The sequence below is a fragment of the Xenopus tropicalis genome, chromosome 6 (genome assembly GCF_000004195.4).
Source record: "Xenopus tropicalis strain Nigerian chromosome 6, UCB_Xtro_10.0, whole genome shotgun sequence".
In the NCBI taxonomy this organism is placed as follows: domain Eukaryota; kingdom Metazoa; phylum Chordata; class Amphibia; order Anura; family Pipidae; genus Xenopus; species Xenopus tropicalis.
The window spans coordinates 60442658-60463998 of NC_030682.2; the positions used below are offsets into that span (position 1 = coordinate 60442658).

General features: G+C 37.3%; 1 protein-coding gene across 4 annotated transcripts in view; it reads right to left on the bottom strand.

Annotated features, from left to right (window-relative positions):
• cobl (cordon-bleu WH2 repeat protein) overlaps positions 1 to 21341 on the bottom strand; it is a 176567-nt gene that overhangs the window by 137961 nt on the left and 17265 nt on the right. For 3 of the 4 annotated variants that reach the window (XM_031904059.1, XM_031904057.1, XM_031904058.1), the window contains exon 1: positions 3432 to 3596. The exons of the other annotated variant lie outside the window; for it this stretch is intronic. In XM_031904059.1, coding sequence (XP_031759919.1) covers positions 3432 to 3586 — 155 coding nt within the window. In that variant the 5' untranslated portion in view covers positions 3587 to 3596. Of the gene's footprint in view, positions 1 to 3431; positions 3597 to 21341 lie in introns of those variants that run through there. 4 annotated transcript variants of the gene reach the window in all.

The window sequence follows — 21341 nt, forward strand, 5'->3', positions numbered from 1 at the left end:
GATTCTTTCATACACTGCTATATATTTACAAACTATCTAACATCTATTTAACATATAACATCTGAGCAGGGTGAGCTAAAATCTATGCATACCCACACCAGTAGTACTGCAATAGTCTTTTTTTTAAAATTTGATTTTTAAATGGTATAATGGGAGAGTTACCTCCAGCACAACAATCCTTGTTGGAGCTAATGCTGCTCATGCTAGCTGACCTATCTTCTATATCACAACTTCTATAGTGTATTAAATGGAATTCTACTATGCCTCATTCACTGGGTCCCTGTTCACAACTTATCTAAAGCTTTGGGTTACTTTAGGATTGTTTAAGGCTTGTTAAGGTGCTTACACAACAAAACACACTTGTAGCATCAGGTGCAAGCTATTAACCTTACTACCATAGGTTAAAACTTAGAATTTTATGTCATTAAAAACAGAATCATTCTGATACACTGAATTGATTTGCTAAACCACCAAACTCGATGGCTTGACTGGATTCCTTTACTGAGATCTACCTTCATCTTAGAACCTATGGCAGATCCACTTTCTGCTATAATGGAGCCTAGGAAGATAGGAAGCACCATGGAGTTCCCTCCTTTGGTTAGATTTAGAGCAGAAGTCATTCAGTAGATCCTTGGGGAGCACAGACAGTGCCCAGGTCATAATGAAACTCGGGCCCCAGCACGACAAGTAGTGCAACAACCAAAACTATAGAGTATCCAGCAGAGCAGTGATCCCCAACCAGTGGCTCATGAGCAACATGTTGCTCACCAACCCCTTGGATGTTGCTCTCCATGCCCTCAAACCAGGTAGTTATTTTTGAATTTCTGACTTGGGGGCAACTATTGATTGAATAAAAACAAGATTTATTACCAAATAAAGCCTCCTGTAAGCTGATAGTGTGCATAGAGGCTACCTAATAGCCAACCTTAGCCCTTATTTGGCACATCCATGAACTTTTATGATACTTGTGTTGCTCTCCAAGTCTCTTTACATTTGACTGTGGCTGATGAGTAAGAAAGGTTGGGGACACCTGCAGTAGAGCATCCACAGATCAGCTTTTTCTTCAGGCAAAATGGATCACTGTTATCTTGCAAATTGTATTTAATATTACAAATATACTATAAATACAGTGTATGGTCTCTTTCAGGAGCAAAAACATTTTGTGTAGCCTTTGACTTAAAAGTCATTATTATTATGTCATTATTATGCTACATTAGGTTCCAGTATGTACTGTATTACTGCAATAACTGGATTTCATTATTAACTTGTTTTCCTACTACTGTGATGCATATTGTCTGTATAATACCAATTAATTCTAAAAATATGTAAGGGTGTGCAGTTTATTGCATGGCCTTTTTACCTTTGGGAGGCAACTGATGAACATGTACTTATAAACCTCCACCTCATGATTGCATTTAAATTGGTAATGCAATATACATTGCCCTTTGCTCTGTTTTAGTATCTTGTGCTCTGTACCACTTACTACGATTTTTTGAAACCGGAACTAACTTTGATAGACATACAGTTTAGTGTATATTTATTAGAAGGTGAAATTGAGCTACAGGTCACTGGAGGGGTATGGGATTTTCAAGGAAATATTTATTAAAGGGTAAAAGGAAGTAGAGATAAATTAATAGAGGTGTTTTCAGTTTACAACAAGAATATATGTAGATAGAAGAGTGTATTTACATTATGAATTATGTGTAAATATGTGTATTATGTGAAATATGTATTTACTATATGAATTATCACCAACTTAGAACATATTCTGAGTCCATTATGGGTAGTCAAGAGTCACATAGAGGCCCATGAGATCTTGTTGGTTACCCATCATTGATCTAAAGGTTCTCCATCTCACAGCTACCCATCATTGATTGCCTCTTTAAAACACTAAGATTTCAGAAACATGTGAGAACAGCGGTAAGGGAAGCATTATATGTGTCAGCCAGAAGATAACATTTATACAGGAAACTTCTCAAGTTGGCATTTTATCTTACATGAAAACATGTATACATTATCAAAATGCACATTACAAATGCAGTTCTTAGTAAACTTTTTGTTTATCCCTTTTAGAACTCATGACATTAAAAGAGCAGTCAATCCTCTTTATATTAGAAACACAGTTTTAAAACCAGCACCATTTTGTATTCCCCATTAGTGCCCAGTAGTCCCCATTATTTAAAATATGGATATTTCAGGTCACATGTCCAATGCACCACACCTATCCTTCCCCTTTTGGGAGCCACAATATGGGACTGTCCCACCTAAAATTAGACATTTGGGAGGCATGTGAATATAGCAAATATACCTTGCATATACCATACACAGTGACTATTAACAGTTATCACTTTTAGTTGCAGTGATTAATACCACCTAGAAGTACTGTTACTATTCAGCAGAGCCATTGGTGTTATAAAAGCTAGTGATCAGGTCAAAATGTCTAGTGACACACACAAAAATGGGGTTGATTGATGCACATTCCCTGGCCTCACCTGGTTTTATCAGTAATTCATGCTTTACAAGTGTACAGAACTTCAGGATTACTAAGCCACCATACGCGGTTCACGGCTAATGCCATATGGTGCACCTAACAATTTACCTTTAGTCATACTTTTATAGGCTGACACCTCCCTGCTTGGTTGCATATCTGTGTAACAGGTGGTAAAGTGTGCAGAAAAAAGAACGATTCCAACTCTGGCGATTTACCAACAAGCACTTGTATTGGTATATATTGCTTGGAAGATCACATTTCATGTCTGACACATCAAAGCCAGATCTGTAAGGGTAACCCTTAAAGTACCTCTCACTTATGGATGGATGGCAGATACAGAACTACAGGTGTTGGTAATATGATTAATTTGTGTATAATGTGATTAATTTGTGTATAATGTGATTAATTTGTGTATAATGTAAATAATTTGTGTAGTAACATTAAAGTAAGGCAATGCAAAAGAGTATTTCTTCTGATTTCTCTGCTGGAATGCAGGCTGCTTAACCTAAACTGAAAACCCAGTTTAAAATATTCACAAATACATAACAATTTTTAAACCTTGACACAAGTTAAACTGCTTGCCATTGTATTTCACCTTCACATCTACTCTAACATAAACTGTTGCAATGTCCTTCATTAGGCTTGATGGCAGGAAGTCTGATGTCAATAAAGAATATGGCCTTGGCTGCACCAAGGCTTTATCTCAAATTCATTTAGTTCAGATAAGCTACTGAAATATTTACACTTATCTCTGAGACTTTTAATTGTGGTTTTTTGACATAAAGCAAATTGTACTGAGGTTTGGAATCCCCTTATATATTTGAAGATAAAGTTTCACATTCCAAAAAGAATGATGATTAACAGAACAAAGCCTGAATGCATGTTCACTCATTGCCGTGTATTTTTTACAAAAAAAAACCCAAAAAACATTTTGAATTACCTGGAAGTCACAATATATGCCCCAAGGCTGACTCCTATGGCTCCAGAATTCTTTTGCTTGTGGTGAGTCAAATCTTCCGGAGATGAAGAACCAGATAACGGTTGAAAGGCAACATTTTTGTTGTTTGCTTGTTGCCACTCTACAATGCAGGACATTGTGGCATGCTGTTTCTTTAGCAAGTCAAAGTCCCAAGAAGCACTAGCTGTAGTGGTTATTCATTAATATACAGTAGGTATTAAGTGATGTAACAGCAGTCCTCCTAATCCTTAGGCAGGACTATTACATAACTGTATGAGTAAGAAGTTTCATACTAATAATTATAATTACACAAGTGTGGAAAGAGGAAAGAATTTTCCCAGCACATCAGTTATTATGCATTGTGGACAATGCTGCTGCTTAACACTGGTAGAATCACTATGGTGCTTAATTACTCTTTATATTATTTTTGTGACATGCATAGTTTACTACAGGCATTAGTGCATTTGTGAATATTCATAAAATTCCAACTAGCTGTGGAAGCTGACTATGGGCGTCTACTCCACCAACCTCCACCACAGGGGAGCGCAGAAAGAAACACATCCCATTCTCCCTGGTGGAGCTGTACTACCACAGACACATCTAAGCGCCAAATGCAGATGGAATAGGATGTATTTCTTCCTTGGTGTGAGTAGATGCAGTCTGAAAGGCAAAGAGTACAGTATATCATAACTCCCAACATTTTGAAAATGGAAAAAGGGACAAAAACAATTTTGACCATGCCCATTTTTTGCAACCACACCCCCTAAATACCACTCCCATTTTGGTTAATTTGGCAGGTTATTTAAAGTTTGAACACATTTCTGGGGGTTTTGGGGTCCTCTTTTATGTGTTATTACAGGTTTGCTGAAAAAAAGTGAAATTCCCATTTAAGCTGCAAGTCACAGTTCTCCCAAGAGACCTGTTTAGCTTATTAGTTATAATTGTATCTCCGTGCAGGTGTGGCTTTTTAACTTTCTGGGCTCTCAGTCAAAAGCTACTTTTTAATTAAATATGAGAAACTATGTTTCTAAGTGCAGATGAAGCTTGTTAACTTTCTGGGCGCTCTGACAAAAGCTACATTTTAATTAAATTTGTATCTTTTTTAGCTTCAGCGCAGGAGATCAAAGGGAAATGAGGGACTTTTCAGTAAGAATCCAGGACTGCGGGTTGAGCCCGCCATCAGCCATCAGGAATTTCCAATAGGCACAATGATACACAAGAGGGGGCAATAGTTATTTTTCTTTCTCCTACTCTTTTGATTACCATCAATTGATCTGCAGTTGGCTGGAGACCACCACTTAGAGGATTGCATTTCATTCCTTGGATTTGGTATTACCCAGTGGGTTTCTGAAGAGTATACAGTATATACAAAGCCAAGAAATTTCCATCACTAAATTTTCAGGAACTCACAATACAGACCCCGCAGTGATCATACACAGGATGATTATGGTGATTTTTTAAATAAGGACAAAGAGTGTTCCTGTGACTTTTCTGAATATGTTAAGGTGTCATGGCTTCCTGCATTCTCTAGGAAAATGCTTATCTAGTAGAAATCATAATCTTCTCCTGAGAATTTTGTAATTTAGGGAGAGGTCTTGATTTCACATGTGCAGATAGCCTATATATGGGTGATCCCACCGAACTTGATTTAGAAAATGTATACTGTCCTTGGTAACCACTTTAGTCTTGTTTAGATCTTTTTTTTGCTAATCAGTAAACTTGATATAGATGTCAGTTTCTACATGGTTCTATAAAAATAATATTTTTGGTGAGAACTCAAAAGTTTATTTACTGGTATACTGGTTTCCTGAAATGTGTATATTTTACTGGAGGGTATGTAACTTAATATCCTTCCAAGAGGGCTGTCCACCATGTGGAATGTATAATTTTAATATGATCCCTCGATTTATTTGATGATATATACATCTACTAATTGTATCATGGGTGAAAGTGTTTGTTTAAGACTTGGTCCAATTCCAGCATACAATACAATATCTTACACAGGTTTCTTTATACCTCACTGGGAGATTATAATAATAATAATAAGTTTCATGGATCTCATTTAAAGCTGCTCATTAGGCTTGCTAATCTTCCCATATTCTTTATGGTAAACAGAAAATCAAGATTCACTCTTTAAAGGCACTAAAGCTTAAATTGTGCTTCAAAGTGCAAACTATGAGGTTTCCAAAGGAGTTTGCAAACCTCCAGGTATTTGCATTCTATTATGTCACCTTGTCAGTGTGGTGTATTAAATCATAGTTTAGTTTATAACATATACATATATCACAGGCAAGCAACTAGGTCTAAAATAAAAAAGAAACTACTTCACTGAGTTGAACTTTTGAATAACCCTTTATATATTGATCTAGAGAAAGGCAAATCTCTTCAAAGAGGTTATAACACTGCAGATGCTCTGTGAGAGACAATAATACACTGTAGGTTCTGACCAGTCAAGTCATACACAATTTCAGTTTAGACAAAACTAAAACCGCAATAGTAAAGGTACCTTTATAAAAGAGAATATAAAACAAAAGGAAAATAATTATACCCTAATGGGGAAAACATCATGAAAACTGTAAATATAAAATAAAATGTATAAAAAGAACTGCGAAAAAAGGAAATTTTCAAAATGTGATAATCTTCAATATACAGATATAACATTGCAAATTGCAACTCAAAGGTGGCATATTTTTATGGTACAAAAAAAACTTTTTTTAATGCAATGGGATAAAAATAAAATACACAGTTTCCCTTTAAAATGATACCATTGCACCCATTAAATGCGTCTTGACAGAGATAAATGTTAGTATACCTAGACTTCATCGCAGCTCAAGATACTAAAGAGAAAAATGCATTTATTCCTGGCCGCAAACACTTTTTTAATTTAAACCCCTGTTCTCTACACAGTTAATTACTACACATTCTACATTCAATGTATAATGTATGTTTTATAGATCTACGTTTACCATATCTGCAAGTCATGTATAGGTAGGCCATTGCCCTTAATGTGAGCATACTGAAGGGTCCAAAGGTTATTCAAAGGTTCATTAAACTAACTTTAGCAAACATATGGACTAAAGACAGATTATTTTTATGTATATTTCTTTCTTCACAAAGAAAGATCAGGAGGGTCAAAATAATCTGGCCTTACACCTAAGAGAATAGACAAAATATAATTTTGTTGATATTGAAATCTAATCAGATCATGATATTATGCAAACAATTCTATATGCTAATTAACATCTTAAGTTTTATGCCCCAAACTAGCATCCTTTTCATGCAAATAGAAACAGCTGCTAGTTTGGGGCAAGTGATAATAATGGGGGATTTTAATTACCCTGATATTTTTTCGATCATTAGTACTGCCAGGACAGTAAATGGGAACAAGTTTATAAACTTGCTGCATGACAACTTAAAGTCACAGGTTGTTGAGGAGCCAACCAGAAACAATGCTGTATTGGATCTAGTGATCTCTAATGACCCAGAACCTATAGCAAATGGGCAAGTGATTGAACCCCTGGTTAATGTTGACCATAATGTTATTTCATTTGATGTTTGGTACAAGACCCTGAATCTTAGAAAAGCAAATTTTAGCTGCTTAAAGGAGAAGGAAAGGCTAGTAAAGAGTTAATCTCAAACTGCAGGCATACCTTCAGTTCTCTCAATAGTGCCCTTAAGTCTCCCCATATTTCTCCTGTTCAGAAGATCTGAAGCCAAACAGGAAGAAAAAACGCTGAGCTGGGTAGAGAAGATTCCCATAATGCAACGCTCCTGCACAGACACTACGGGCAGATCCTTAGCTCGCACATGCGCACACATCAGGAGCGTCTGGTTGCTATGGCGACACAGAAGAGGACACAGCCGGCAGGAGAGCGAGGAGCAGTGAGCGGGGGGGGGGGGGATGCTGCTGGGATCCCTGTCTATTGGGTGCTCTTTAACCCCTTCCTGTGCCACTTGTGCGTATTGCTAAGTACTTGACACGCCTGCGGTAGAAGAAATAATGATTTCAAACCCCCCCTCCCCCTTTGTGTACAAAACAAATAAAGGATGCAGGATTTTAATCCGAGCCTCTTGCTATATAAGTGCTATATTCTGTGACATGCACACCCGGCAGGTGCGGGGAGGGTGGTGGTTTGTGGCAGAAGGGGGAGCATGGCAGACGCAAGTGTCAGGCAAAACTATGAAGGGAGGGGTTTGTGAGCCGGCAGGTGCAGGGTTCGGAGGGGGGGGTTTGTGAGCCGGCAGGTGCAGGGATCGGAGAGGGGGAGTTTGTGAGCCGGTAGGTGCGGGGAGAGCGGGTGGGGGGGGGGGACTGGCTTGTGCTTTTCAGCAATACCCCATACAAACCCGCTGGACAAGATGGCGGCGCCGTTCACCGAAACAAGTATGTAGTTTCTAGTAAGTGTATCTCTGTAAATCTTTCATTAGGCAAGCCAGAAATATAGCGTTTTTTACACAGCAATAGTAGTACTATTTAATAGTGTGCTTAATAGATTTTGACTTTCCTTGTCCTTTAAGGGCAGTGCTGCAGAGCATAGATTGGGCATTATAAATTACAGTAGCAAAGTAAAAAAACACAAATAAAAAAAAATGATGTGAATGTGTGGTTGGTGCTTAGTGCACTACTATGAGCCGCACACCTGTCTCCAACACACACAGACGGAGCTGCAGTACACAATGAAAAGAAGAGTAACAGTAATCAGAAAATAAAAGCAGTCCTTACAAGGACTATTGGGTTACAGCAGATGATCAGCAGGACAGCTGCCCCCAGCAGCTACATACAGAGCAGTAGAAAGTAGATTACTAGTCAGCAAAGCTACCTAAACTGTCCCTCAAACCCCTGCACAGCTCTCTCCCTATGCTAACTCATCAAGCACACACAGGCAGAATGTAAAATGGCTGCTGGGCTTCGGTTTATATATGGAAGGGAGTGGTCCGGGGGTGGTCCAGGAGGGAGAGCTGCCTGATTGGCTGCCATGTATCTGCTGGCTCTGGGGTGAGAGGTCATAATTTGGCTCCAGCTAAGGCGAACCCAAAATTGCGAACTTTGCTAAAAGTTCGCGAACTTGCGAACTTGCGAACACCCGATTTTCGTGCGAATTAGTTCTCCGGCGAACATTTCGCTACATCTCTATTTGGGACCCAGTCAAAGGGGCTGATCTGAGAAGGAGCTGCAAGACTACAAATATATGTCCTAATTCACTGACTTTTCACTTCACGGAACTCTATCACAACAAGAGCGCTGAGGACTGGGTATTGTATATACCACACCCTATATACATTTTATTAGCAATAGCTTGAGATAATTGAAGTGACCAGAGAGTGCCAGTCTGGACCTGGTTTCAACTGCACATGCTCTGTGTCGGTGTTTGCAGTGAAGTGGATCTGAAGTGACAATATGACACAGTAAACAGCAGTAATGGATTTAGAGACTCAGATTTACCTCTAAGATCGAAGACGGATGCATGATAATTAGGGCAGTGCTTATTGCAGTGCTGTTGAGATGGTAACTAATTGAAACTAGGCACATTATAGTTTCCCTTATTATTATTATTTTATAACACAACAATGTTTATGTAACTTTTGTAACTTTTACAGAGCTTGTTCATCATTCATATCAGTATCAGTGTACCAATGGAGCTTACAGCCTGAAGTCCCTGTCACATTCACACATGCTATGAACAGTTTTGTCAAGACCTGGTTAACCTGCCTCTGTTGTTGGAGTGTGGAAGAATACGATACAAGGTGGTTACAATAATAAATAATAATTAATAAAAAAGGGGTAAGCTCCCCAACTGCATAAAAGTGTGGTGTGCAGCTCTGCTTTTACATTGCTACAAGGACCCTGCCAGTCATACGGAAAGCCTGCACTACGAGTGCAGTAAATGGTTAAAATTACAGATGTGCACTGAAGGTACTTCTTTGCTGGAGCTGCAGAGCTCACCACTAAACCACTGTGCTGCCCTTTGTCTGTAGTAACATTTAACTGGTTCTAACATTTAACCACTTGCCTTTGAGATCTATAATAAAATGTATCCGGCAAAAACTTTCTGTGCCATGTGCTGCCAGACAAGATATGCCGTGGCTTAGATCCAAGTGAAACACAGAAATGTAAAATTTATGGCACTGCAGATTGAGAGTAGGCATTCGGTTAAACAACTGTTTATTAAACATAATTTGAAGTGAAAATATGTAAACAAATATGAAAATATGAACAAATTGGGGATCAGGAAAAAAAATATAGCATTGGTTTTGTTTCTTTTAAAAGTGTGATTCTGTAATGATTTGCTTGCTCATTGCTCTACGTGGCACAAATGTTACGTGATGCCAATGTTATATACAGGTGAAAAACACAAAAAGAATATTTTTTTTCTTTTTTTAAAATAAAGTTGGATGTTAGATGGGAAAGTTGGATGTTCCTTGCCTAAGACTGGTCCCCACAGCAGAAACCATATTTTAATTATTCATATTTTTTTGTGATTTTATTGAGCAAATTTTGACAGCATATTTGTTTCCATGCTTTTTTTTTACTGTGTCATTCAGAAAAATAAAGTAAGTTTGTTGGAACTGGCAGGTAGTGATTGTGGGTGAATGCATGATTTGTCTATAACTAGGACATAGAATATCTATTTATTTAGCATGACTGATCCAAGACAAAGAGTCTCTTGTGAGCAACATCATGAATGGAATCAGTAATGAAAACAGCAGCTAAGGGGAAATACAACACATTAACCAAATGGGAATGAGCCTCATTTGCCTAATAAAATAGGCCCACTATTTGCTTTCACTGTTTCCTTAGTCAGCAGCTGTAACATTCAGAAACATTAGAATAGTCTTTGCAACACATGAAAACAAAGCATGCATTTTTGCCCTATATATGCTATTAAGAGCCGTAAGCAACATGAAAAAAGAAATTAAGCTGCCTAGTTGTATTAACCTCATGACCTCCTAATGGAATCTAAAACATGGATACTGTGGGTTTGGTACTTAAAAATAAGAAGCATCACAGATGTGAATAAAACATGATGCTATGAACTGATGTATGATATGTGCTGATTTACTTGCATGCACACGACTTGTACATCTGGCCCGTTCTATTTCTAACAGTCACCAATACATTTAATATAAGTGGGTAAGATTTGCTAAATATTCATGTTAGTGCTGAAAAACCATAATTAAATTTTCTTAATTTGTCAGAGATCATTGGCTGCTTGTTGCTAATTCTGGCTTCATCCCTGATCCCTTTGTAACACCGTATAGCAAAGCATGAAGTCAATGTGCTTAGACAAACCCCAGATAATGCACTAGCAGGTATTTAATAAAAGTATGAATGTCAGTACATTATCAACTACCTCACATGGATCATTGTACTGAGTTGTATAACTATTGTGAGGGCCCGAATAGGAAGAAGGTCCCTAATGAACAGTGTTCTAAGAGGGAGTAGTGAGAAACATAATTTGGGCCAAAAAGAGTTATACATATGGAACAAGTCTTTTTTGTTTATTTATTCCACCCTTTTAAGAATTGGCTACATGACTTCCATCTCTATGAGTGTTGATGTATGCCCAGTGGAAAATAAGGCCCTAAGTAAGATGGTCAGGGATGTGTGAATACATGCTGCTTGGTAAAGGGCTTTAAAAAATCTATCAGCGTAAAAATAAAGTGTAAAAGAGACTAGTACTAAAAAAGGAGAGACAAAATACTTTTCTAGATCAATCACAACTTCTGATAGCAGACCATACAGCTAATGATACTCAATGACTGTCAGATTATACAGCAACTAATTGCACTGTTCTGGATAGTCTGGGTCATGCTTATCATATTCAAATGAATGACCTCACTTTACTCTATGGTGGGTATTTAAGTCCAATATACATTCCAGGTTGATGACTTCAACATCAGAGACCTTAAAGTAGACCATAATGATCTTGATGAAAGTTCTAACCATACATTTTGTATGTATTTCCATTTAGAGGAAATAAATCTAAATTTTTATTTAACTTTTTAATAAAATATATCAAGGTAGAGCCTACAGGCAAGGTTTAAAGCTTTATTTAAAAAGGATTATGTGGAATTTGAAACAAAAAAGAAAAATACATGCCTGAAAAGAGAACACACACAAAATATTGTTTTCACTTCTAATGCAATTGTGATTGAGTCAATATAAAGGCACCATATCATAGGTATTTAACTTTCCTTAAGAGTAAATAAACCTGAAAGGATATTGACATTTTGTTTGAGAAGACTAACACTTATATTAAGAGGTTTTGCACAAGAGGTCAGCAGTTTAATTCCAGATTAAGCTGCCCAATCATAAATACAAACTGACAGCTCTTATTATCCCTTTACTGCCACACCTTATAAATGGAAATGCTAAGTGTTTAAAGGAGAAGAAAAAGGAAGAATCACTGGGGGGGGGGGGGGTAAATGTTAGACACCTGCCAGTGATTGTATACCCCAGGCTGGTGCTCTTGTTAGCAAAAAATGCAGGCCTGTGATCCTCTTCTACCTTCTTTCTTTGTGCTGGCTGTGTATGTGCAGTAGAGTAAAGACTTTAACAAAAAAGTGGTCTCTTTGACTCTACTGCACATGCACGGGCCCCTGAATAGCATACGTTAGAAATGTGATGCTTATGGGCTTATTTATCAATTTTCGAGTTTGTTAATTCGAGTTTGTTTTTCTAAATTGAATAAAGTTGCATATTAAATGAGCGCTTATATATTAATAAGCAAAATTTGTATCTTGAAATCTTGAATTTTTTAAGTTTAAAAACTCTAAAAACTTTAAAAAAAAATATGGCTTGACTTTGCTTAAGACAACTCACGTTGACGTCTATAAAACTCGCAAGCTTTTACATGATGAATTTTTATATTCAAGTTTTCGGCCTATTTGAACTTAATAAATACCAGACATTTGAGTCTGCAAACCATAACTTGAATTCGAGCTCCCGGATAGGTGCGCATGCGCAGTGTGTATTATGAGGCGATATTGGTGATGCTGCTGCGATCACAATACACTGGGAAACTTTACTTCCTAAAGTAAGCACCCTTTTCAGCTTAAAATGAAGCGATTTGCTACGGAGAGGCATGTTAAAAACAATGTAAAATGCGGGAAATACAAACGTAAATCCCTGGAACAGAGCCCATAGGAATGCATACAAATTGGTGGAAACCCAACAAAATGGTGGAAAAGGCAGGAAAATGTTAAATCCGGGGACATAAATTCGGGGTTCTACTGTATTTCCTTTGGTTTAAAGGACATGTAAACCCCACACACAAAAATGTAATCAGTGAACAGCCTCTTTGAAATCTTTCAATACCTGCCACTCTGGTTGTCCAGAGGTTAATAATAGTAAGGCTGCAACATCTCCTTAATCACTTAGATTTCCTTCTCCTCCTAAAACCTACTACTCAGCCCCATCCCTCAGGAATTTGCTTTGGCTGTTGGCTTGTGGGCATGCTCAATTGTTCCAAGCTCAGATTACTAAACACGCCCTCCAGTCTAGCAGCCAGTGAAGAAATGGCATTGCGGGTTTCCATAGAAACTCAGCTCTAGCTGACTGCTTCAATTTTTTTCTACTAACCTCCTCTCCTGAGCTCAGCTCAAACAAAGCAGAATTTTTATCAAAGACAGTTCTGCCTGTGTGAGCCTGTATTCTTGATGAAATGTATGCTGAATAAGGGTCTGTGTGTGTGTATGCTGTTTGCAGATTTAAATGTATCTGATTATGTATCAGAGGAAAAATGGCCACCGGGTGAAAGCTGCTATTTGCTTTAGGAAAATGTGATGGCGCTGGCAAGTGTAGGGGATATATGCAGTACAAATGATGCCATTTGGGTGGGGGAGATGTGCCCAACTGATATACATTGTAGGCAAATGTAGGCTTTACATGTCCTTTAAAGCACAGGTTTTAAGCACATTTTGCTTAAGGCACTGTGCCCCTTCCCAAGGACAGCAGTCCTACTCAACTTTTATTTAATTTATTGGTGTTTTAATAGTCATTTATATCCTGCTCGGATGCGATCATTCATTGATGTAGCAAAGTATTTGCTATACTTTTTAGATTTTGCTACATAATCCTTTGCATTTCTAGAATTTTTGTTATATAATGGTAATTTGGACAGAGTTTATGGAGTCTTTTAGTCTTTTTACTTCTGTCCATATTTTGCAGTAAATATATTTCCAACATTGGCTGAAATGCTTTTTTTTTTTCTTTTAGTCCTGCTATCTATTTATTTCCATTTTAATCTTTCTCTTTTAATAATGCATAGTACTCATTGCTTTATTTGGCTTATTTGTTTGGCAATGCTGGAAATGTCAGTGTTTCTCTATTACTATTGTATTACTAATCTTGAAAGTATGGTGCTGACACCTACCTGTCTATCCAAGTGCTGTTCCATTGTGTAGGGCTATAAAATCTTTGTGGGACCTATTGACCTGTCAATGCATTCATGGGCACTGGAAATTTTTGGCAAAGCATTATAAGCTAAAAAATAAGGTTGTTGTAGACCAAGTGATTAAATGCTGAAAAGCAAGTTGTAGTAAAACAGATTCAGGGACTTCACCACCAGAATTTAGGGCTGCAATACCTGTGTAAAGTTGCTTAGGGCCAGGGCACAGGGAGCGTTGGCTCTGCTGCTCTCAGCCTGGGGTTTTTTTTCAGGCTGAGAGAAGAGGATCTGCTCCTTTCCCTAGCTCCATTGATCTGCACTTAAAAGTACAGCTCTGTCTGTGTGCAGGCACAGGCAGTGAAGTGGAAGTCAGACCAAAAATGTCTACTTTTGCTTTTTCGGGACAACCTCCACTACACAGAAGCTGTACCTTTAAGTGCAGATCAACAGAGCAGGGGAAATCTACTTAGCCTGAAAAAAAAGCAGGCTGAGAGCAGCAAAACCTTAGCCTTTAGGTCTAGTAACTTATAGCAACACTTTGGCATTTAGTATTAACTTATCTTCAGTTTTAAGGAACATCTTATCATCTCATTAGGGGTAACCCAGCAATCTGTATATTATAAAAAAAATACCAATGCATTCCCCATTAAACTGTCAGAGTTTTATTGAATAAAATCATAACCAATAATAACAAAGTTATTTCACTCCCTTAAGAAATCCAAGATGTTTTTATATAAGACATCTGGCTTAAAAATACTCAGGCATACTTCTCATTCCATTCTGTGTTAAAAGATGTTCCCAGACACAGGCCCAAGTTTTTATAAATATAGAGAACAGATATTAAGGATTTTCAAAACCAACCACAAATGATAAGAGACAGTATAAGACACATAACTCACATGGTATTTTAATAACTGCTGCTGCAGCTGCTGCATTCCATGTGCCACTGCCCTCAGAGTTGTCGTTCAGGAAAATATGGTAACTACACAGACATGCCCAGACTGGAATTCAAAATAGGCCCTGGCATTCTAAGTATACAAAGGCCCAAACAACCCCCCACCAGCCCACTAAACACTGACTGTCTATGAAATCTTACAGCAGCCTCTCTGGCATTTGCCAAAATTCACAGGTTGTCTGGCAATCATTCAGAAACTAAATGCATACCTCCCAACTGTCACGATTTTTGCAGGACAGTCCCGATTTTAACAGCTCAGCCTCCAGTCCCGGATTCTTACTGAGAAGTCCCTAATTTCTCTTTGATCTCCTGCACTGAATGCTAAAAAAGATACAATGGTTCTCAAACTTAATCAAATAAGTAGCTTTTGGCAGAGAGCCCATAAAAGTTAACAAGCTACACCTGCACTTAGATACAATTGTAACTAATAAGCAAAACAGGTATTTTGGGGGAACTGAGACTTGCAGCTTAAAGGGCAATTTCACCTTTTTTAACAAAACAGTAATAGCATATAAAACAAGACCCCCAGACCCCCAGAAATGTGTTCAAACTTTAAATTACCAGGCAAATTTTGTAAAATGGGAGAGGTATTTAGGGGGTGCGGCTGCAAACATGGGCATGGGCAAAAAATGTTGCAACCAGATAGCTGCTCAAATTGCAAACTGGAGAGCTGATGAACAAAAAACGTAATAACCAAAAAAAAACACAACAAATAAAAAGTGAAAACCAACTGAAATTTGTCTCGGTATATCATTGTCTACATCATACCAAAAGTTGCTTTAGGGTGAAGACACACGTAGCTCAGTGTGTCTTCACCCTTAAAGGTGAACACGCCATGCTGGTTTACTTTACCTAAACTCACTGACATCTGTGTAGGCCCAGAATAAATCAACATTCTAATCAAAATCAGATTAAAGCCAAGCATGCTGGGCTACCTATTGTATGTGCATACCTTAAAATATACATAGGAAGTTTATTTGTAACTGATTAGATTAGGTATAGCATTACACCACAAGTGCAAAATGCAATTTTATTTCTGCATTTTTCCCATAACAATGCAGCATTTTCCCTATAATTCCAGCATCATTGCCTCCATAGGGAGGAGGTGTGTCTGTTGTCTGTTGTGTGCTTCAACACAAATTTGGGTGGTGTTCCCCTATAATTTCAGAGAACCTGAATTTGAAAAAATGTATGGCATCAGTGGTGGTATTAAAATGAAGTAAGCACTGATTTGTAACTGCAAATTTAATGTGTACATTGGTACAGGCCACTGTGGGAAATGCTGGAGCTACTACTAGGGATCCTAAGGACCAAGCATGCACTAGCACAAAGGGCAGTGGCCCTCATTGCAACCAAAAGCGCTTTTCTTAGTGCTTATTGTGTGCAAGAGTGCTTTTCTTAGTGCTTATTCAGAAAGCTGTGGGCTAGCTGTGGCCTGCACAATAAGGCCATTTAAAAATCCAGTGGAAGTCAGTGGATTGGTAAGGGGGATGTCTACATTCCTCTCCCCTAACCCTCTTGAAAATAACACTGCCGAGTGCATGTAGAGTTGTATTTGTAGGGGAATCTGCAGGTCTCTGTGCTCCATCCATGGGTGCATGGCTACAATTATCACATTACAATTACAAAAGATCTCAGCGGTATACCCTGGCTGGTTCCCATTTACTACAATTCTTTATGTTTTCTTGAGCTTTCCAGGGAAAAGTCAAAAGCAAAAAAAAAAAAGTCTACATTCAAAGCCTATAAGCAACAATAGTGTTTGTTGCTTTAATGAAATAGCAATGAAGAGGTAAAAGCACTTAATACTCTTCATAATTAAGTTCTTGGAACTGGATGAACTGACAGAAGCTGCCTGCATAAAACATATCTTGCATTTTGGCTCTACTGCCAGGCACTTGGAAGCTGTTCTCCATTCTTTTGTTTATTTTTAGAAACCGAATCAGTAAAATATCAGGCAAAGATTATTAGTTGGACATTTAACTGCTTTTGATTACAGACAACAAACCACTGAGATCCTGTCTGTGCAGACATAATGAAATAATTGCATTACATGGTTTTGAAAGGAAACAAATGCCTTTGTATTAATATTGCCCTCTGAAATTCTTTATTAAAAAGTCATAAATTAAACATATTCATTAAGAAAATCAGAATGTCTCCTTATCAGATGTCTATTAGAGGCTTTGCTGACATGTAAGAAAATGGGACTAAATATATCAGATAAATATTGTATTAAAACCATAGACAGACTTCAAAGTACCGGAAATTAAAAGGGCTATAATGACATCTGTAAAACATTAAATACTTGCCCTTTCCCAGGATTCTTTACACCTTACAATACACCTTACAATAAATACCCTATACGTTGCCCTAAAAAATGTTATCAACAGAACAGTTTTACCTTTGCAATTAATCTCAGTTTCAAGGAGTTTTGAACCCATTAGTGCAATGGGGTTATGTAATAAGTGACACTTGATAAAGAGCTTGTGTATCTTAAAAGTAATTAAAAGTAAAAGTAACTTTGCAGCACTACATTTGCCACACTTCTGGACGGCCAAAACACGGATCCTAGTCATCAGGCCAAGGGCCAACTGCCCATAATATATGTGGATCAGACACCACATGAGTTCAGTATTACAAGATACATAGGGCCCGATTCACTAAAGTCCAAAATAAGGAGTGCTATTTATAGCATGCGTTAAAAATCTTATCACTTCTTATTTTTTGCTCGATTCACTAAAAGGACACTTGTCATAATTAAGAAGCGATGTTCTTGGCATTATTTATCTTGCGACGACATATTTTCGAGCAATATATTACGCAGTGCACAACATATTACGCAGCACGCGATATTTTACGCATAGCGCAAAATTTTCAGAACGGTAGTCTTCAGAAAGTAATGGTTACGTGGGTAATATATTGCGCTCTGCGTAAAATATCGCACGCTGCGTAATATGTTGTGCGCTGCGTAATATATTGCTTGAAAATATGTCGTCGCAAGATAAATAACGCCAAGAACATCGCTTCTTAATTATGACAAGTGTCCTTTTAGTGAATCGAGCGAAAAATAAGAAGTGATAAGATTTTTAACACATGCTATAAATAGCACTCCTTATTTCGGACTTTAGTGAATCGGGCCCAATGTCACTTATTTTCTATTATGGCAAAATAAAAGAGCTAGTATTTTCTCCTCACAAATTATACAATTATAAAAAATATATCCAAAGGTATTCCACTCTTCTAAAATCACATGCCCTCAGATGCGCTTTCACTGGATTTTGCTGGATTTCAAACTGTCTCTAGAAGCAACAGCTCAGAAACTATTCCTTGTAAGCTTGGGTGTTTTTATGGGTGAGCAGCCAAGCACAAGGCAAATATTACCATATGCAATAAAGAGTGTTTGCTGGTTGGTATAAACCAAAGGTATTATGTTATTAATAATACCTTGGAAATGTGTTCTCTTAAGTGAGTCACTATCTGGAAGTGTGAGGAATAAGAAGGGTTTACCAGGAACCAGATGAACGATAGATGGCTGAATGAGCAATGCCATTGGTGGATGAGGAATAATGGTCTGGTGCTGTGTTTTAAGGTTTTGTTACAGTGCTACCTTCTTTATATTAAAGGTACTGTATAGGACCTGTTATTTAGATTGCTCAGGATCTGGGGGTTTCCCGATAAGGAATCTTACCAGAATTTGGATCATCATACTATAACTCTACTAGAAAATCATTTAAATATGAAATTAGCACAACAAGTTGGAGCTTTCTTGATAATGGGTTTCTGCTTAAGGGGTCCCATACCAGTTATATCTTTGGTTTCAGAGTACATTTTGGGCAGGTAGGCATACTATACTTTTGTTAATTATGAATAGTGTATATTTTTAGAATACCTGTAGTGTATCTAATGCAATATTAAGTAAGTTTGCCAAAGATTCTAGGTTATCTTTGTATACAGGGTTCATTAGTTCAAAAAAGGTTGACTAATACTAAACATATTAGACCAGGTAAAATTTGTCAGTGATTTCAATTTTAACAAATACATAAACAAATAGAAGAAGAAAAAATAAATATTATTAATTTTTAAGCCTTCACTACATTTTAGAGGATTTGTTTTAATAATGAAGAGAAAGGACACTAGTTTGGAGTAAAGACAAAGGGTATTGTGAAATAAATAACAAAGCTGGGAGGAAATATCCCATAACACACTATTTTTTACCAATCATTCTTTCCTGTTTCTGTAGCCATTGCTGACAGGAGAGAGAGAGAGAGACAATATTTTATATTTATGTGTGTATTATATATATATATATATATATATATATATATAGTCTTGCAAAGAATCGGCACTCACCAGTATCGGGCACAGGCTGGGTGCTGACAAAAATAATACATCAAACTCAACAGTAGAAAGCACTCACAGCTACAGCATCAATCATGTCAGTGATTTATTTCAGCATACCATCTACGCGTTTCGATCACCACAGGATCGTCATCCTGATGACGATCCTGTGGTGATCGAAACGCGTAGATGGTATGCTGAAATAAATCACTGACCTGATTGATGCTGTAGCTGTGAGTGCTTTCTACTGTTGAGTTTGATATATATATATATATATATATATATATATATATATATATATATATATATATATATATATATATATATTGTTTTTAAGAAGCATTCATCTTTGTTTTTTATTTTATTGGCATGGTGTAAAGTTCTATAAAGTTGATCTGCCCATATAATAAACACAATAAAACAAAACTATTTTATAGCAGAAATATTTGTAAACTTATTTTGTCGCCAGAAAATTCGCAACTCGCTAAAATTAAGGCCAACATAAATTGGTACGTTTGCGTAGTTAATGTGAATGATCGCAGCGATTTCCACATACATCGCTGTTTAGTAAACTTTGGGGTGGTGAATATTCTGGCGCAAGAATATTGATGCAGTGATAACCTGTGAACAATTTTAACATGGTTTAGTAAATGGATGCCCAACTCCAGTTATTTCTATCTTTTAGAAAATGCTTTATACACTTTAACCCATTCAACAATTATGATTGTGCCCGTTTGTCAGTCTAATCTACAAAATGACGTTACCCCAGCTGGACCCGAACAAGTTTATACTGCCTCCTTCCCTGTACCAGAGCTGTACCACTGTTAGCCTTACAGACCAGACCTCATGAACCCTAAGACCTATAGCTAGCCTTCCTTACTAGTAGAATGAATCCCCTTGAGAGTTATACAAATTGCATTTTTTGCTATGTTGCTGTTCTACCCAGAACCTTTTTGCCTGGCACATCACTACCACCAGGCTCCTCTCCAGCCCCTACTTTACTCACCACATTACAATTGTTCTTTAAAAGGTTCTTATTTATTTTCAAAAGCACAGTCATATTGGCATTAAGGCATTTTTAGTTATTTATTTTTAGAGATACACAGACTTCACTATTTTTGCGTATGGCAAATAATTTTCAACTTCTGTGTTTATATGACAAAAAGTCAAGTGATTTTAAGGTTTCAGTTTGGTTAGGAGTGTGGATTCGGCCGAATCCTGCAGAAAAAGGCCAAATCCCAAACCGAATCCTGGATTCTTTGCATCCCTATTTATTTTTCCCCGCCAGCCTTAGGAGAACACTGCTGCTTGTAAACTACAATCCACAGTATTCTTTTTAGCCGGTATTGTTTATTTTGATGGAAGATGGTGTTGTTTTGTATAAATGGAAACAAACAGGCTTGTATACAGGCATTTAAGGTCTTATCCAGAAACCCTATATCCAGAAAGCTCCCAATTAGTGAAAGCCCATGTCCCATAGAATCCATTTTTAAAAAAACTTCTCTGTAATAATAAAACTGTAGCTTGTAAGTGATCCGAACTAAACTAGCACACACTAGTTACATGAGAGGTAGCAATCTCAATGACGCAACACAACAAATAGTATAAAACATATACCTGAAAGTATTTCATGTACAAACAGTTTTCATTGTTAAAGTATAATAACTAGGGTTGGTGCTGCTCACCAGACATATAGTATATTCCCACCATACTGCTGCATTCCGCAGCTTATTTGCTGCACAGCATAAGCCGGCTGCTAAGAGGGTAGTGTAAGAGAACCAAAGACTGCTAACAGATAAAACACACTGAAAGAAAAAGCATAATGAAATAAAGAAATGGCTATTTATACAATTCTAGCCTGTACAATGTTTGTTTCATCAGCATTATGAACAATCTGTAAACTAAACTGGACTTTTTCCCTATTGATCTTGTCAGCTCTTCTTTTCTGTCCCAATGCCACAGACCTCTAAAGACTTTTTATAACTCCATGAGAGAAGCCATTGGAGGAATCTGGCTCCAACACTATGAACACAAACAATCATAAAATGGGTTTCCTATTGCAAAATAAAGATGACAAAATCTGCTTCTTCCTCTGATTGCTATAATAAAACAAAGCATTGTATTATCCTATTGCCCGATTGCCTCAACGATGCTTGGTGTCTGAAACCTTTTTTATAATATTTTTATAATTAAGTTAGCCCTATGTATTTA